The 15,087-nt window shown below is 40.6% G+C and overlaps 1 protein-coding gene across 2 annotated transcripts in view; it reads right to left on the bottom strand.

The window, feature by feature from the left end:
* Window positions 1–15,087, bottom strand: part of LOC111575946 (dedicator of cytokinesis protein 2) — a 132,330-nt gene that overhangs the window by 62,852 nt on the left and 54,391 nt on the right. For both annotated transcript variants that reach the window (XM_055016344.1, XM_023281391.3), the window contains exons 22-24: window positions 11,482–11,590; window positions 11,017–11,087; window positions 8,972–9,078 (exon numbers count right to left, since the gene is read on the bottom strand). In XM_055016344.1, the coding sequence (XP_054872319.1) occupies window positions 8,972–9,078; window positions 11,017–11,087; window positions 11,482–11,590 (287 nt within the window). The remainder of the gene's footprint in view (window positions 1–8,971; window positions 9,079–11,016; window positions 11,088–11,481; window positions 11,591–15,087) is intronic.

Raw genomic sequence — 15,087 nt, 5'->3', positions numbered from 1 at the left:
AAGCAAGTGAGATAACCTAAATCCACAGAAGAACTGTGGCAAGTTCTTCAAGTTGCTGAGAACAACCTTCCTTGAAAAACAGCATGCAAGCGTACATAGAAGAGGCACTGGAAGTGGAATAAAAGTAATAAATAAGAGATAAATACACACTGCAGATTGTTTTTGAAACCAGTCTCACTTTCTTTTTAGTGCCCAAAACATTCACAGGTAATATTGAAGAACATTACTACATGTTCTATGTGTTGTAGATCTACTCTGGCTTGAAACTCTTAGGAAAAACTTCCTTCTGGGCATTTCCACATCCTCCTCTGGGATTGGAAGAGTCTAACCGCTAATCCTAACACCTTAAACTATTTTTGCAGAGGCCTGGGAGCTGCTTCTTTGTAACAAAGCGGCCTAAAAAGAGATGCTGCCTGGGAGGCTCAAGTAAGGGTGAGAGGAGTGATGCTAAGAGTTAGGAGTAGAAAAACAGGCATGGTGCAAAGGGCACCGCAGAAAGGAGGAATTCACACTGATGCAGCATTTTTACAGTCGGTACATTTTTGCCCACATTTGAGGCGGGTCGATATGTCATACAAAATAAGGTAAACGTAAAATTTATCAGAAATTTCACAATTTCACAACAGTTGTGAGTAAAATTAACACTGGTGAAAGCAGCAGTGGTTGCACTTTCCTATGCACACCTGTGTTTCTATGCTCCACTTGCCTTTGTGATTTAGCTGCATGTTGTTGGTTTAGCCTGCAGTGCAACAATGCAATAAATTAATTCAGCCATGCTGTGGAAGAAAGCTTCGCCAACAGGCACTGACAAACAAATGGAAATCAAGGTCTTGCGGCAAACATTCGGATGCATTTTAATCTTTTCTAGTTTTCATTAGAATGTGCGTGTTTGTTCCGACACACCATTGTGTGTATATATATATGCACACGTCAGCGTTCACATACATATGCATGCACACAGGTGCAGCTATACAACACACAACATATCCGGAGTGCACACCAGCAGAGGTTCAAGTGCTCATCTATATTCAGCCCAAAATGTCTATTTATTCTAGCCGTAATCTCTGCCTTTGACTTTTAATACCAGTGTGTGTCTGTGCGCCCAAGTGTGAATTGTTCTTTTTGTGTCTGATTTGGTGCTTCATCACTATTTGATGTGTCAGTGCTTGAATGTCTTTGTGCCTGTGTGAAAGCGTGGTTATGTGTTTGGGTTACAAAGTTTGTGAGAGCAGACAGCCGCCCGTGCTGGCATGCCACCACACACAGAGCAGCTCTGATGGCTCAGCAGCTAGCTCATCCCTTCTCTGTTCCATTTTTTTTCTATTTGACAGCCAAACACAATAAACTATAGCCGATGATAATGAGATGCAATCTCAGGTTCTAAGAGGCATGTAAATCAGAGCTTTTCCCCTCTTTCTCTCTATCCATTTTTCTTCCCTCCTGCTTGTCCTCTGCTTTCAGGAAGACAGATTGATAGAAAAGATGATAATGAGGAGGTTTGGAGGCGCAACAACAAGTAAATCTTGAGAGGTGAGAGGGGGCTGGGACCAAGCCAACTGTCTTCTTGCTTGGTGATGACTAAATGTCTCTCTCATGTCACTGTGGGTGATTCCTGTCATCCACTTTCCCACCATCTTTCATCTGTATTCCTCCCTCCTTTCTTACTTATTTCCTTGCTCCATCGTTAAACACCATTTTGAATTTAAGCCTTAATTTTACTCTGTTTGTATTTCAGCTGCTCACATTTCCGTTTTTAATCACAGACTCGATATGGTGGGGTTGTAAAATATATTTGACATGCATGATTTGCAGAAGCAAAAAAGGGGTTCCAAAAAGGTTTAGTAGGACAATAACTCCCCCTCCCCCAAAGTTATGTATTAAATTGTCTTGCTTGTGTGAATGAGTGCTCTCCCGAAATTACAGGCCGATAAGTTACAGATGATAGACTGTACTAATGAGTAATGGCGACACACACTGGCAATGGTGCATGAAAATACATTTTTCATTGCGATTTTTTTGCTGTGATGCTGATAAGACATGGCACAGAGCAAACGCTGTCAGCAAAACTGAAGTAAACACAATCACAGTAAAGGGTGCTGTTTTGAATATAATTACTATTCTTCATGCCCAAGTTTACACTTAAATACGCACAAAAAATAGATCTCAATGTATGTATGTGTTTTAGGCTGCATTGGTGATCTTTGCTTGTTAGTCCAGACAGAAACTGGACATGTTTGTCATGTTTACCACACAACCAATGAATTGGTGCAAGAATAACAAGTACTAGATCCCATTGATACTGTTAATTTAATCCCTTAAGTGCTGTTTTCGGATGCAGCTTTTATCTTTTTTAGCCTGTGTATTAAACAGAGTGTGAATTATCCTTCTCTTCCTTTCCATTCGTCTTAGTCACCCTCTATGAGTCACCCGCTAATTGCCACCACTCATCTCAGCCTTCCTCCTCTGCTCTATCTTCCATATTAAATTGGCCAACCAATTACTCTATTGGTAGCATTAGTTGCTACAACGTTTTGATCAATTCGACCAAGGTGGATCACGGCAGACGAATGCCTCGCGGTCAACCATCTCACTGCTTTGACTGATGGGCAGATTTATTCCCAGTGTCCTCTAATCGGAGAGTAATGAATTACCAAGCCGCTGGCTCCAGCTAAGCCTACATCTAAATCCTGCTTTGTATTTGTTCAGATTGATTAACGGGACAGCCACTTACACTATCTAAATCTTTTTTTATATTATATTATTATTCTATCACCAATTTACTCCAAAACTGCAATCATTTGTCTTTAATGTTGTTATCACTGTTGCTGTACAATAACCCAGCATCCCAACGGGGATGATTAAGCTTTAAATACTTCAAGAAATCATATTTTGTGATAACCTGAGAAACTGTGCCTGCTTAGCTGTACAATAGAAAGCCAGCTTATGAGGAAACCATGCTGTTCTGTCAGGTTCCTCCCATCTCTACTTAACATTAATGCAATCTCACATCTGCAAGTATCAGTAAGTGTTCATATACTGCGTCCCTCTACTGTCCTTGTCTGTGTTCCAATGAGACTGCCCCACAGACACAAGCATTAGAATATAAATGAGACGGCAGCAGAATGTGAGACAGAGGCATTTCCCCAAATGATTAAACTCCTTTCACTTTACTCCATTAAGTCTCATCTATCCCTCTTCGCTTCCGCCGTTCTCATTCACAATTTACCGAACGGCAGTCTCTGCAGCAACTGAGTGACAGCAGCTAGCTCTCTCACTTTCATTAACCTTCTGGAACATCAACCCGAAGCTTTATATTAAACTCTGCAATTTTGGGTCAGCCTGAACAACAGCATTTAAAAATCACTTGTGGCAGATGGTTCCTTTGCTGTCAAACACCCAAAGAGACACATTTATTCTCCTGCAGGTCACTCCGTGGGACTTGGAAAGATCCATTAAAATTGATAGTTCTCTGGATCGGTGGCTGTCAGTTTTTGGGTGTTTGTGAGTATTATTTTATTGTAGTTACAATAAGGTATGACTTGAGCCTTAATGTGATGTAGCAAAGGCTAATGTAATGTAACAGAGCACAAAATAACATATTAGAGCGAGGAGAGAAGAGAAGAGAAGAGAAGAGAAGAGAAGAGAAGAGAAGAGAAGAGAAGAGAAGAGAAGAGAAGAGAAGAGAAGAGAAGAGAAGAAAAGAGAAGAGAAGAGAAGAGAAGAGAAGAAGAGAAGAGAAGAGAAGAGAAGAGAAGAAAAGAGAAGAGAAGAGAAGAGAAGAGAAGAGAAGAGAAGAGAAGAGAAGAGAAGAGAAGAAAAGAGAAGAGAAGAGAAGAAGAGCTGTGCAGTAAACAGAGATACTTCAGTTCATAAGACTCAGTGGGGAGTCGAACAGAGAGAAGCACTTTGAAACAGCCTGAGGGAACTGCCATATGACTATTATGGTTTTTATGATGCACATGTCTTTCTCTTAATATGTCTATATAACTAAGGACCCAGTATATGGGCACATGGGGGCTTACTGGACCACCAGGCAACACACACACACACACACACATGCACACTCACACACCCTGAGCAGCACTAAAGCTGACAGCTTTGAAATTACAGCTCAGCCGGTTGCTCTGAGATGCATAGCAATAAACATTTCTCTCCTGAGGTGCAAACACCTGCGGATTAACCAGCTTACACATATTATGTACTATTTTTCTAATATTAAAAGAAAAAATGGTTTTGTACATTTGCTTTAAAAAGGAGATTTTGTTGAAGTATTAACAGCCTAAAGCCTAATTTTACCACTGACCACATGGACTGAAGAAGGCTATCTAGATTTGTAGCCAGATCCTGCTTGGTTACATGGTGATAACTTTGTTACCAGACCTCTCTTAGATGCCCGGTATAGGGAACCACATTCAGCCCCATTTTTAACTGCAGCCCAAAGTGACCTGTCACTAATGCTGATAGGTAGAGAATGCGGGGACAACTGAGATCACTCAGCACTGATTAAATCCTGACGATAATAACTGTACAGTACATCACTCATCCATATTCATCAAGCACTGACATGCATCTGTTAAGTAATCACGGCGGGGAAATATAGACATGGGTGTGAACAATGTCAACAACACTGTATAATGTGTGGCACTAAAGCGAAAGCAATTTAGGTAATGACACTGCTGGCGTTTATATTTATTGATATGATAAAATTAGCAAATACATACTTTCATACACTGGAGATAACATAGGCAGCATTCTGGATTCTCTGCATTGACGGTTATTTTTACACCCAAGCTGCAGCAATTATTCTTAAAGAAGCATTATACTAAAATGTATCGGTTTCCGTTAATCTGTTTAATATACACTACAGGATGGATGACATAACTACAGTCTTTTCTCAAGCTGTACAGATGGAGGGAGGGGAAACCAAGGCCTGGCTGAAAATATACAGGGTTATTGGATTGAATCAAGGACTTTGACCAGCTTTGGGAAATGAGTGGGCAAACAAAATGACAGACTCATCCCTCTGTCCCTCTGCTCTTTGCTCTCCCTGATCTCTCGTTCTTTTTTTTCACCCCCTTTATCAGTGCTGATGCTCTCAATCTGTCACAGTGACTGGCTGACTGCATAATAATTTGCCTAAATTGAGCCATAATGCGCCCTGTAAATTTAATTTTGTCTCAAAACCAGATTAACCCATATGACAGGATGCACGTCTGTCCATGCATGTGCACCAGCATGAGTATGTGTGCATTGTGTGTGTTTGTGTGTAGATACACTATGTGCTTGCCAAGACCCTTAATCCCAGGAGCGTATGCTGAATAAATCAGAAGAGTATTTCTGAGTGAGAGAGAAAAAAAACCCCAATCCCTTCAAACACTGCCCATGGATGCAACCAGTCATGAGAAACCCAAGCACATGGACCGACAAAATCAGCAAGTTGGACACATACACACACACACACACACACACACACAAACACACACATATTCATTTCGAACTGGGGTTGGAAAAACTGAATACATGTGAACATGTTCCTGTGCCTCATTACATAAATAGCATCTGTTCTGCTACAGAATGATGGCAGAAAAACACAGAACTTTTTAAATAATCTTACATATTATATGGTATTTAAAGATTTATAGAATCCTGATTTTCACAATTTTTCACCTAGCTTTATTCGGAGGGAGTACATTGATTTGTACCAATCTTCATCCAGGTTTTATTCCCAACACACCCTCAACTTCTTGTGTTTTCTGCCAGAAGATGCAGTCCTAAGTAGTTTGCAGCAAACAATATGCTCTTGCAATGACTGCATCTCAGAAAATCTTCTTGTAATAGCAAATGAGCGTTAAAAACTGTGGGGAAAACTCAAATGTGTAGCTCATTAGAGCACCTCGGGTTATTTTTTTTCTTGAGGATTCCAATTACCACCAAGTTTTTTGTGCTATTGATTGTTTTAATATCCAAAATAAAAGCCAATAAATTCATATATTTTATACATGGTTAAAAAAAAGTAATACAAATACTAATCATCCTTAAGATTTTTCATTCCTTCTTTCTGTCAAACATGAACAAGCATCTGATTGCCCATCTCACACACACACCCACCATCCTCTTCCATCATAACCGTTCCTACAGTACACTGGAGTGGTGTCAGTGGCTTGACATTTTTCCCTGGAGACGGAGCTGCTTGGCAGGTCTGCTAAGACAGACAGTTAGACAGACAGGTAGGATTATTAAATATGTATTGCAGTGCAGTGATAGGACACCGGGGGGCATTAACCATTATAAATATATAATCCAGCTCTGCCGCGTATTTCAGCCTCCTGGACGAATGGCATCCCTGCATACAAGCCCGCTGATTAGCATCCCAATGCTAAAATGCATCTCAATTAGACGGAGTGTCAGCCCTCATTTGGCGAAGCAGGGATCGAGATGGATTGGACCATTGCATAAATGAACGAATAAATAAAAGCACCGTGCTGGAGGATGGAGGAAAAGAGAGAAGAGAAGGAGCCACATGTCACCGAGCAACAGCTTGTAGATTTGCTGATAGATTGACTGTGAGCAGGCCTTAAACTTTAATCACTGCTTGACTGTTTAATAGCAAAACAAGTCAAGTCAGTCTTTCTCACAAACTTCATCTTTACACTCTCCGCGAGCTATTTTTTAAATCTCAACGCTATAACATTCACCTGCTCCCTTCTTTCTCTTTATCTGTCAATTCCCTTGTTACCTGTTTTCCTTTGCCTTCTCCTCATTGCTCCATCATCCATCCTTCCATTTCTTTCACTATCCCTATGTCCCTGTCCAGTCTTTACTAATCATCATCCCATTCCCTTAGTTTCTAGTCGCAATTCCCTTTCCTTCTTCAGAGATTCTTCAATTCGTCTCGATCTATCCTGCTCTTTTGCAAATTGTTTCCTGAACCTTTCTTTTCCCAAGTCTCTCCTCCTCAGTTGAATCTTATCCCCCTGATCTCTGCCTGACTCCATCTCAATCATTTTTACATCTGAACCGATACATTCCAAAAAGAGACATTTGCACTCTCAAAAATGGCAGTACTTGAAGTACATTCTTCGTCAAAATTGATATATAGCATTTTGGCATGATGTCCCAAACTCCCTTGCTTCTTTTCTCTTTATTCCGCTGTCTGCTTTTCTACCCATCATCCTCTTCACTCCCTACCCTGTTACTTTCATTGCCTTCTCTTGTCTTCTCTCTCCCTCCTTTCCTGGTGACAGAGCGTAACTCTGAGTGTGTTGACAGCAAGCCAGAGGGCCGAACCTGTCGCCTCAACCCCTGGGGAATCAATCATCTGAGCCAGGATCAATACCAAGGAACCATATCCTGAACTGGCTACCGACTTGGCTGACAGCAACTGACCGGACAAAGAAAAAAAAACATCCTTTGCAGTGCACACACCCATTTAGCATACACCACTGCACAAACACAGAGATGCACAAATAAATTCAGACCCAGAAATAGCGTCAACAGTTGCTCTGAAACAAATATAGCACAAATGTGTTCTGGGTAGTGTATAACAATGCATTCATGCAGACATAGAGCAACGTCCTTGTTGTGACTGAATCTGTCTTGCACAGCCAAGCATGCACCCTTCCCAGCCTCACTCAGACTTATTTCGGTTTCAGACCAAATTTGGTTGGCCGCAATCACTCACAGTTTGCACTGCAGAAGTACAATAATGGTCCTCTATATCGAGTCTGCATTATACATCACCACAACATCACATCACTCAGTCCATCATCATGTGGACCTCTGTAGGGGAAACCAGCACTTATCAACCCGCTACAAGAAAATTAGACAGACATAATAGGGCTGAGCAGAGGCAGGGGGTGGACTGTGATTGGCACAGTGTGTGTGATCACTCATGTGTGGTCCACTTTAAAGGTACATTACAGACTAAATAATGCATCCCTGGCAATTATGCTAAATGTAGTGAAAATCATTTACAAGTGGAATCGGCGCAATGTGAAAAGTGACACGTTAATGACAGTGAAACACTTCCGTCTTACCTGCTACAAACACTCGATATCCTTCAGCAGATATCACCAGTGACATTAATATGGGTAACGTCTCATCTTTCTCTATATTCACCACCAACATCTACCGAGCCGTGAACGGTATACTCATTTCAGCTTGTTCGTGGACATTTCCATTCTGAGTGGAGAGGGAATGTCAACACCACAAGGACAAAAAAGCCCCCACATCAAATACTCACAATGACTAACAAATATCCGTCTAGGTCAATGTTATTTTGCCCTCGAGACTGTTTAATCTCAGCAAGAGTGACTTAAAGTGACCTTTACCATCAGTGGAGGAGTATATTAATAGGTGCCACTCGTGTTGATTGTAATAAGATGGTGTCTGACTGGAGTCCATTGCACTGATTGTAATATCAGTGGGGGTGAATATAGCAGCACTTAAATTGTATGACAGAACATCAGCATCAAATTTTGATACGGTTTTCTTCATCTAAATAGAAAATAGATACCAAAACTATTTGGAAAGCTTAACACAAAAATAAATGCAAGCTGATAGCATTAGATAAGTTAGGTTTATCCTTCTATTTTTAAAATCTCTTAACATGTCAAGTAAATTCTACATAAAAATAACTGACTTGACCTGTATATGAGTGTTTACTGCAGTACACCAAATAAAAAATACATGCATACACACCATTATGTCCTTTTAACTCATTTGGCGGACGCTTTTATCCAGAGTTTTACTGGCTTGTCTCACAGGAAACAGAACATTACCCTTTTCATATTACCAAGATAAAACCTTTAGAGCAAAGAGCACTGTTACTAGTCATAAAGTGCAGTGGGAGCAGTTGTCTGCAAAGTCCTGTTGCTGGACTGGAATTTATCGCTGTATAATTCTCCACACAGCGTTAAATCTGCTGTTGGCTATTAGCTCAGTGGAGGAAAAAAAAAGAAAAAAGACGCACCTTGTCTCTGGAAGAGTTGGCTGCTGACAATTTCAGTCATGGAGGCCACCTTCTGTTTCTGGAGTTTCTCAGGGGGGATGCAGGAATAAAAGTCGTGCAGCAACTGACTGGGGAGAGAAAACGATGGGAGGTGGACTGAATAATCAGCAGCATCATTACATGGGAAGAGCAACAGGTTTGTTTTCTTGAAAATGAGCACAATAAATATTCAGGAGCAATTTTCTACACATTATTGTACGTGTTCTGAATTCTAACAAAAAGCTCTAGTTATTTGCAGCATATAACTGATTCAGAGATAAAATCTCAGCCATCAATTAGCAAGTCCAGCTTTAGACATCTCACCTTTACAGCGGCAAAACATGCAGCCACTAAAAGCAGCAGTTGTACCGCTGTGCAAACATGAGCGGGACAGCCTGCGCTACATGAAAACAAATGAGCCGAAGCCAAACGCACTTTAATGAAGACACAGGTTTAACTTATCCTCTGCCCCAAATTCCATTTTAGAATAATTAAACGGGCTGGTTGCAAGCCCTAGTGCCACTTGGAAAGATTGAATGCTCTGAGCATGGTGAACCCTCCATCTCAATTTTTCGTCTGTATCTCACTTTGTCTCTGTCTCCTTAAATTATGCCACGTAGGCTGCAGTAGCACTTTCAATAATGATATAAAAGAATGAAATGCGCACCCTCTGCTCCCAAACCAAAACACAACAAAAGTGTTTGTGTGACTTTTGATGTGCCTTGGCTGGCACGAGTACAGGCCAGGGCAGCGAGGCTCGGAGCAGACTTATCATGCCCACTAATCATCTAAGCTGAGTCTAATTAAAAACCAAAATGTCAGCCTATACCCTACAGACACGCAAAGGACACAGAGCGCCAACAAAACACATGCATAGCTGACAATGTCTGTGCCGGTACCACTCCACAGAGCACACTACAGGTGGGTTTACAAGAAGTAGGAGTGTAACCAGACAGGAGATGAGACAAAGCTTTGATGTCCACCTCATGCACGGTGATTGTAATTCACACAGCTTGCTGGTGGAAAAATCTCCTCGAGGCAATTCTGATCAAGAATGCAGAGGGGACCTTACTTTCAAGTTGAGATCGCTCAGATATGTTTGTGCGTGTGTGTGCAAAAAAAAAAAAAAAGTGCAGGAGAAGACAATAAAGGGTGAGTGAATATGCGCGGAAGAGAGAAAAAAAAAGAGGAAATCAGTCACAGCAGATGAGAATGTATGTCCTGACTGTTAGCTTTGTCCTCCAACACCTTTCTACTTGTGTACGTGTCTGTCTGCCTGAGTGTGTGTCTGTGACGCAGGTGTTAAAGGTAACACCTTTGCGACACTGTGCTGACACTGAGCCACTAGAGGGACTGAACTGGCAGATGCAGATTATCCACAATAACACACACACATGGACACACAACAAACACACACAAGTCACAGACCAGTGAAAAGAGATATTAAGACGAAGACAGCTTAGAGAGAAAGTAAAGAAAACACTGATTAACATCCTCTTTTATATACAGCCTAGTTGCAGGATTGCTAAAAGATAAATAATGTGTTTGAGATTTGTAGTTTGAAATAAGAACCACCATCTGGTGAAGTGCGTACACTGATGTTATTTCCTGGGCTGAACAGTTGTAAGTTTAATTCGGGGTCAGGAAGAGGTTAAGCAAACCATTCCAAGTCATTTTGCTCCTCTGGAGTCTCAGAGTAAAAGAGAAGAGGTTTAAAATGGCTTTTGTTTGATGGTTTGGGTGAAATTGTCATTTGGGGCACATGGAGGAGCTGCAGAGTGTGTTTGAGTGCTTGTCCTTGTGTCTACGTCCGTATGATGAGATTTTTATCACCTGAAAAAGAAGGGAAGGTTCGACCTAGATGGGTTGTGGGGGAGACAGAAGAATAGGGGCCACTAAACAAAACCAAGAGGAAAACTTGGGCTGAGCCAGGTCCAAATAACCCCCTGTCAGTGCGCCTGAACGAGACCAGAGATAAGGTGTTAGTACGTGTGTCTGCATGTTTGTGTGTTTAAGGATAAGCTTACCTTAGAAGTTTGGCATCAAATACTTTCTCAACATCATGCAGGACAGTTGGCAGGTACTTCAGAGCGGCAACCTGATGACACACACACACACACACACACACACACACACACACACACACACACAACAAGTAAACATTGTTAAAATTACCGCCTTGAAATCCTGTGGAAGGTGACTTTGTCATCAAATAGGCTGTCTGCACATGTGTGGGATAATATTATTTTTCACAGGGCTGCTTGTCTGTCTGTCTAACTTTTTGTGACTGGATCTGTTTGTATGTCTCCCTCTGCGTGAGCGCTGAGAATAAGAGGACAAAATAAAGCAGTAGAATATTGATGTAGTCAGAATCAGACTGAGAGATCACATTAGAGAAATGGGAACATGAAGAGAAGAAATGTAGAAAAACAGAAGGAGGAGAAAGGGATGTGCGAATAAAGATGAGCGTAAAGGTGAGTGCATGTTATTACCCTGAGCAGCAGCGTGGTGGTGTAGTCTGTTCGCATCAAGTTGTTGATGGACTCAAAAAGGCTCCTCAGTGACTCCTCAAACTCCCCCTGCTCCTTCCCCTCGTACAGCCTGGAAGGGCAGGAGAGAATTAATGGAAATGCAACAGGAAAAACAGAAACAAGCACAAAGAGAAGAGGGCAGTGGCAGAGGCCATGACGTGACATGATTAACAAAGCGGAGGGAGGGATGGATGAAAGAGGAAAAACTGATTGAGGAAGTAAAAGACATGACAGAAAGCAACAGGTGTGCTGAATAATTGCTGCAAGGGGAACATGGAATGAAACAATTAGAGATAGAAAAGGCCTGATTTATATTATTTTTGAGTAACAGAAGTCTGGACAGATTATCAAGTGATATCCAAAATCAAGTCACTTTAATACTTCAAATATAACAATATGAAAAAATTACTTAGATGGACATATATGGACTGAAAGGTCTTTAGGATTTAGTAGACAACAAGCTGCTTGATTCCTATCATTTGTTGCCTTCATCACTGGAACTATGGCACGATTCTGCCAGGAATTTAAACACTTTTTCTTAAATCACATACTTATTTAATTCATGTCTCATAAAGTACTCTCTACAGCAATCCCCAAGCCTGCAGATTTCATAAAAAGTCCTCAACTTCTATTGACTTTTTCCAGTTATATTTCAGCTATTTTGCTGCAAATCATTTCTAAGAAGCTTTAGCAGGACAATACATAATAATGAGCTATGATAATCTGATATATAATCAGTCACCTCTTATCTTGAAAATATACTTTTACCTCAACAACATCCAGTATCCATAACTAACCAATTTCATGCCCTTCACAGATTTTTACTTCTGTGTTATTTATAAAATCAGCCACTTCACCGGAGTGAAAATTATCCTTCGGGATTTGTTTTTTGGCAGAGTTCAAATTGATTCCAGGTTTGTAATAATAATGTTTTTTAAGTCATCTGTATCGAGCCAATCTTTTTCTGCAGTGATACAGAGTAATCTAACAAGTGAAATTAAATTCTTGTGTTTTTATGGAAGGAGGGCATCAACTGAATTTGCTTCAGTTCCTCAGATATTTCTTCTATAATATGGTAGAAAATACATTTAGTATATAGGCAATGTATTTCATTTTAACTCTTCAGTCAATATTTAATTTTAAATTTGAAGCTGTAAGACTCACAACAAAATTATCATACTGCTTAAGTAATAATGAGATAGAGTTGCCCAGTACGCAATTGTAATTCAAGGCACTAGATTCAATTACAGTGACGCATAAAACCAATGCAGTGTAATGTTGACAAGATATTATGCTGCCAAGGTAAAACTAAACATTGATAAGAACTGACTGCTGTGATTACAACATCCCCTAACTTAAAAAAAAAAACACTGGGTTGTCTTTCTTTCTGCAAATCACATTGCATCCAAACGCCCACACATCCCTCTACCATCCCTTCAGCTTCACTTCCTCCACCCTTAGCAAACTCTCATCCATCCCTCCAACTCTTCTCTTCCCCCTTTTCCCTCACCATCCCTGTATGATTCAGTTGCGCAGTTGTTAATTACAGTGGAAGTTATGAGTGCTGGAGGGAAGGATTAGCATGTGGCACACGGCGAATTTAGCTTGTGGAGGGAGGGATTAGGCGGTAACACACAGAGGTATTATCACTGGGCTCTTTGCAGAGTACAGTTATGATTACAGATGCATTGTCCTGCTTAATCCACCAGTCCTGTCTGTGCATAAGTGTGTGTTCCTGCCTGTGTGTGCAGAGATATCGAGATGTGTCAGTGCTGGGCTGTACAACACACATACAGTATACACTTGATGAAAATAGTTGTGTATTTGATATTTGGTACAGTGGATGATTACTGTAATCCATCTCCAATGACGCATGTGGAGGTAAAAATTACAATTATACACTCACTTTTAGCCACACAAAACAATCCAAGTATGTCATACTTGCTTAGCAAACTAATACTAGAGACAGATGGTGAAAGAAGGGGAGGTATAAAGGGGGGACAATCAGCAGGGAGGAGGGAAAGGACTAAAGGGCAATGAGGAAAAGTCTGCAGAAATGATAGAGGCAAGACTCTTCAACTGCATATAGTTGTGGGTGAGAGGCAAAGAAAAGCAGAACACCAAGGCACCACTAACCATGTCTCCCATGAGTTATAAAATCCCTGTCAACGCAAATCAGTCACAAATGCTATCTTGTTTTGATTCATAATGTCAGTTCCCCCCTTGGACCAAACAGTGAAATAAGTCCAATGCTCCAATTAAGAAGCATTAAGTTTAGTCAGATTTGAAATGCAGATATTTTGCACAGTACACAGATGAGTGAATAAGAGGTGCACTGACCAAAACTGCTGAGATGTATCTCAGCTTTAAAAATTGGTCAAATTAAGAACACTGCTCCTCTTAGAAAAAAATCAGGGAATCTTGCAAAAATGCAAGAACAGTGCACTGAGGCATACAATTATGTTAACTAGTGTCAAATCCTATTTGTGTTTATATTTATTCATGCAGACAAACTCCTTAGGCCAAACCGTATTACTGCAAAAACGGTGGAATTCATCAAAATATTGTTTGGTCTGTAAACTTTGGGATTTTTCTATCTGATGGATGGAAAAGAGAATTTAGGTATGCACTGCTGTGATGTAAAAATAATTTTCTTTTTTATTCCCAGATACCATGACTTCCTGTCTAAAGAAAGCACTGTAATAACTGGAAAAGATTACATAGAAGATCTCATAACAATATGATAATCTAATACGATAATCCTCAACACAGAACAGATCTTTATATTCAATGAATACAATCAGCTTCCACAGAAAAAGGTAAGGGAGAAAATTAAATTTAAAGATGAGGGGAAGAATTACAGAAAGAGGATAACACAATTTACAAACAAAGAACAACATAACAGCTCAATGAAAGCTGGAGAGCATGAAGGACAGAAAGAAGGTGAAGGAAAGAGTGAAATCTGGCACTGCATGCCTTACATAATTTTGCAGTAAACATCACACATTCCTAATAGATTTTATGAGAACACAAAGCCAGTGTGACAAGCTAATAAATCTTCAATGCCACCTATTTAACTATTAACGACTGCTAGTGCTCATGGAGATGAAAATGAAGCCTTACAGATGCACCTACAGCGCTGGTGGCTCCTTTGAATACCTGATTCTCTGATGGCATGGCAAGGCCTTATGGGAGGCGAAACTTGATGTGAAAACTTTAGATGCACGTAAAGTTGAAAGTGTCGGGCAGCAAGTTGTTGGAAGACAACAGATTGAGAAAGAGAGAGAGAAACTGTGAAGGAGAGCAAGAGCTGTCGCTTTACCCAAGGGAGGCTGGTGACTGAAGCAGTCAGTCCAGGAGTAGCAGAAGGAAAATGTGATGCACAAATGCACACAAATACATGCTTAAAGATATATGTGTGTGTATACATTCAGAAACACACAAGCTCCTCGGGAATCTCTGCTAATGTAAACTAATCAGCACTCATTGATAAAACCGCCAGTATCAAAATTCATGATGCTGAGTCACTGGCTCTTGGCATTTGATATTCCTTTAAAATTATGGGAG

This window comes from Amphiprion ocellaris, chromosome 13 (genome assembly GCF_022539595.1).
Source record: "Amphiprion ocellaris isolate individual 3 ecotype Okinawa chromosome 13, ASM2253959v1, whole genome shotgun sequence".
NCBI classification, from domain to species: Eukaryota; Metazoa; Chordata; class Actinopteri; family Pomacentridae; genus Amphiprion; species Amphiprion ocellaris.
This window is presented reverse-complemented; position numbering and strand designations above follow the sequence as displayed.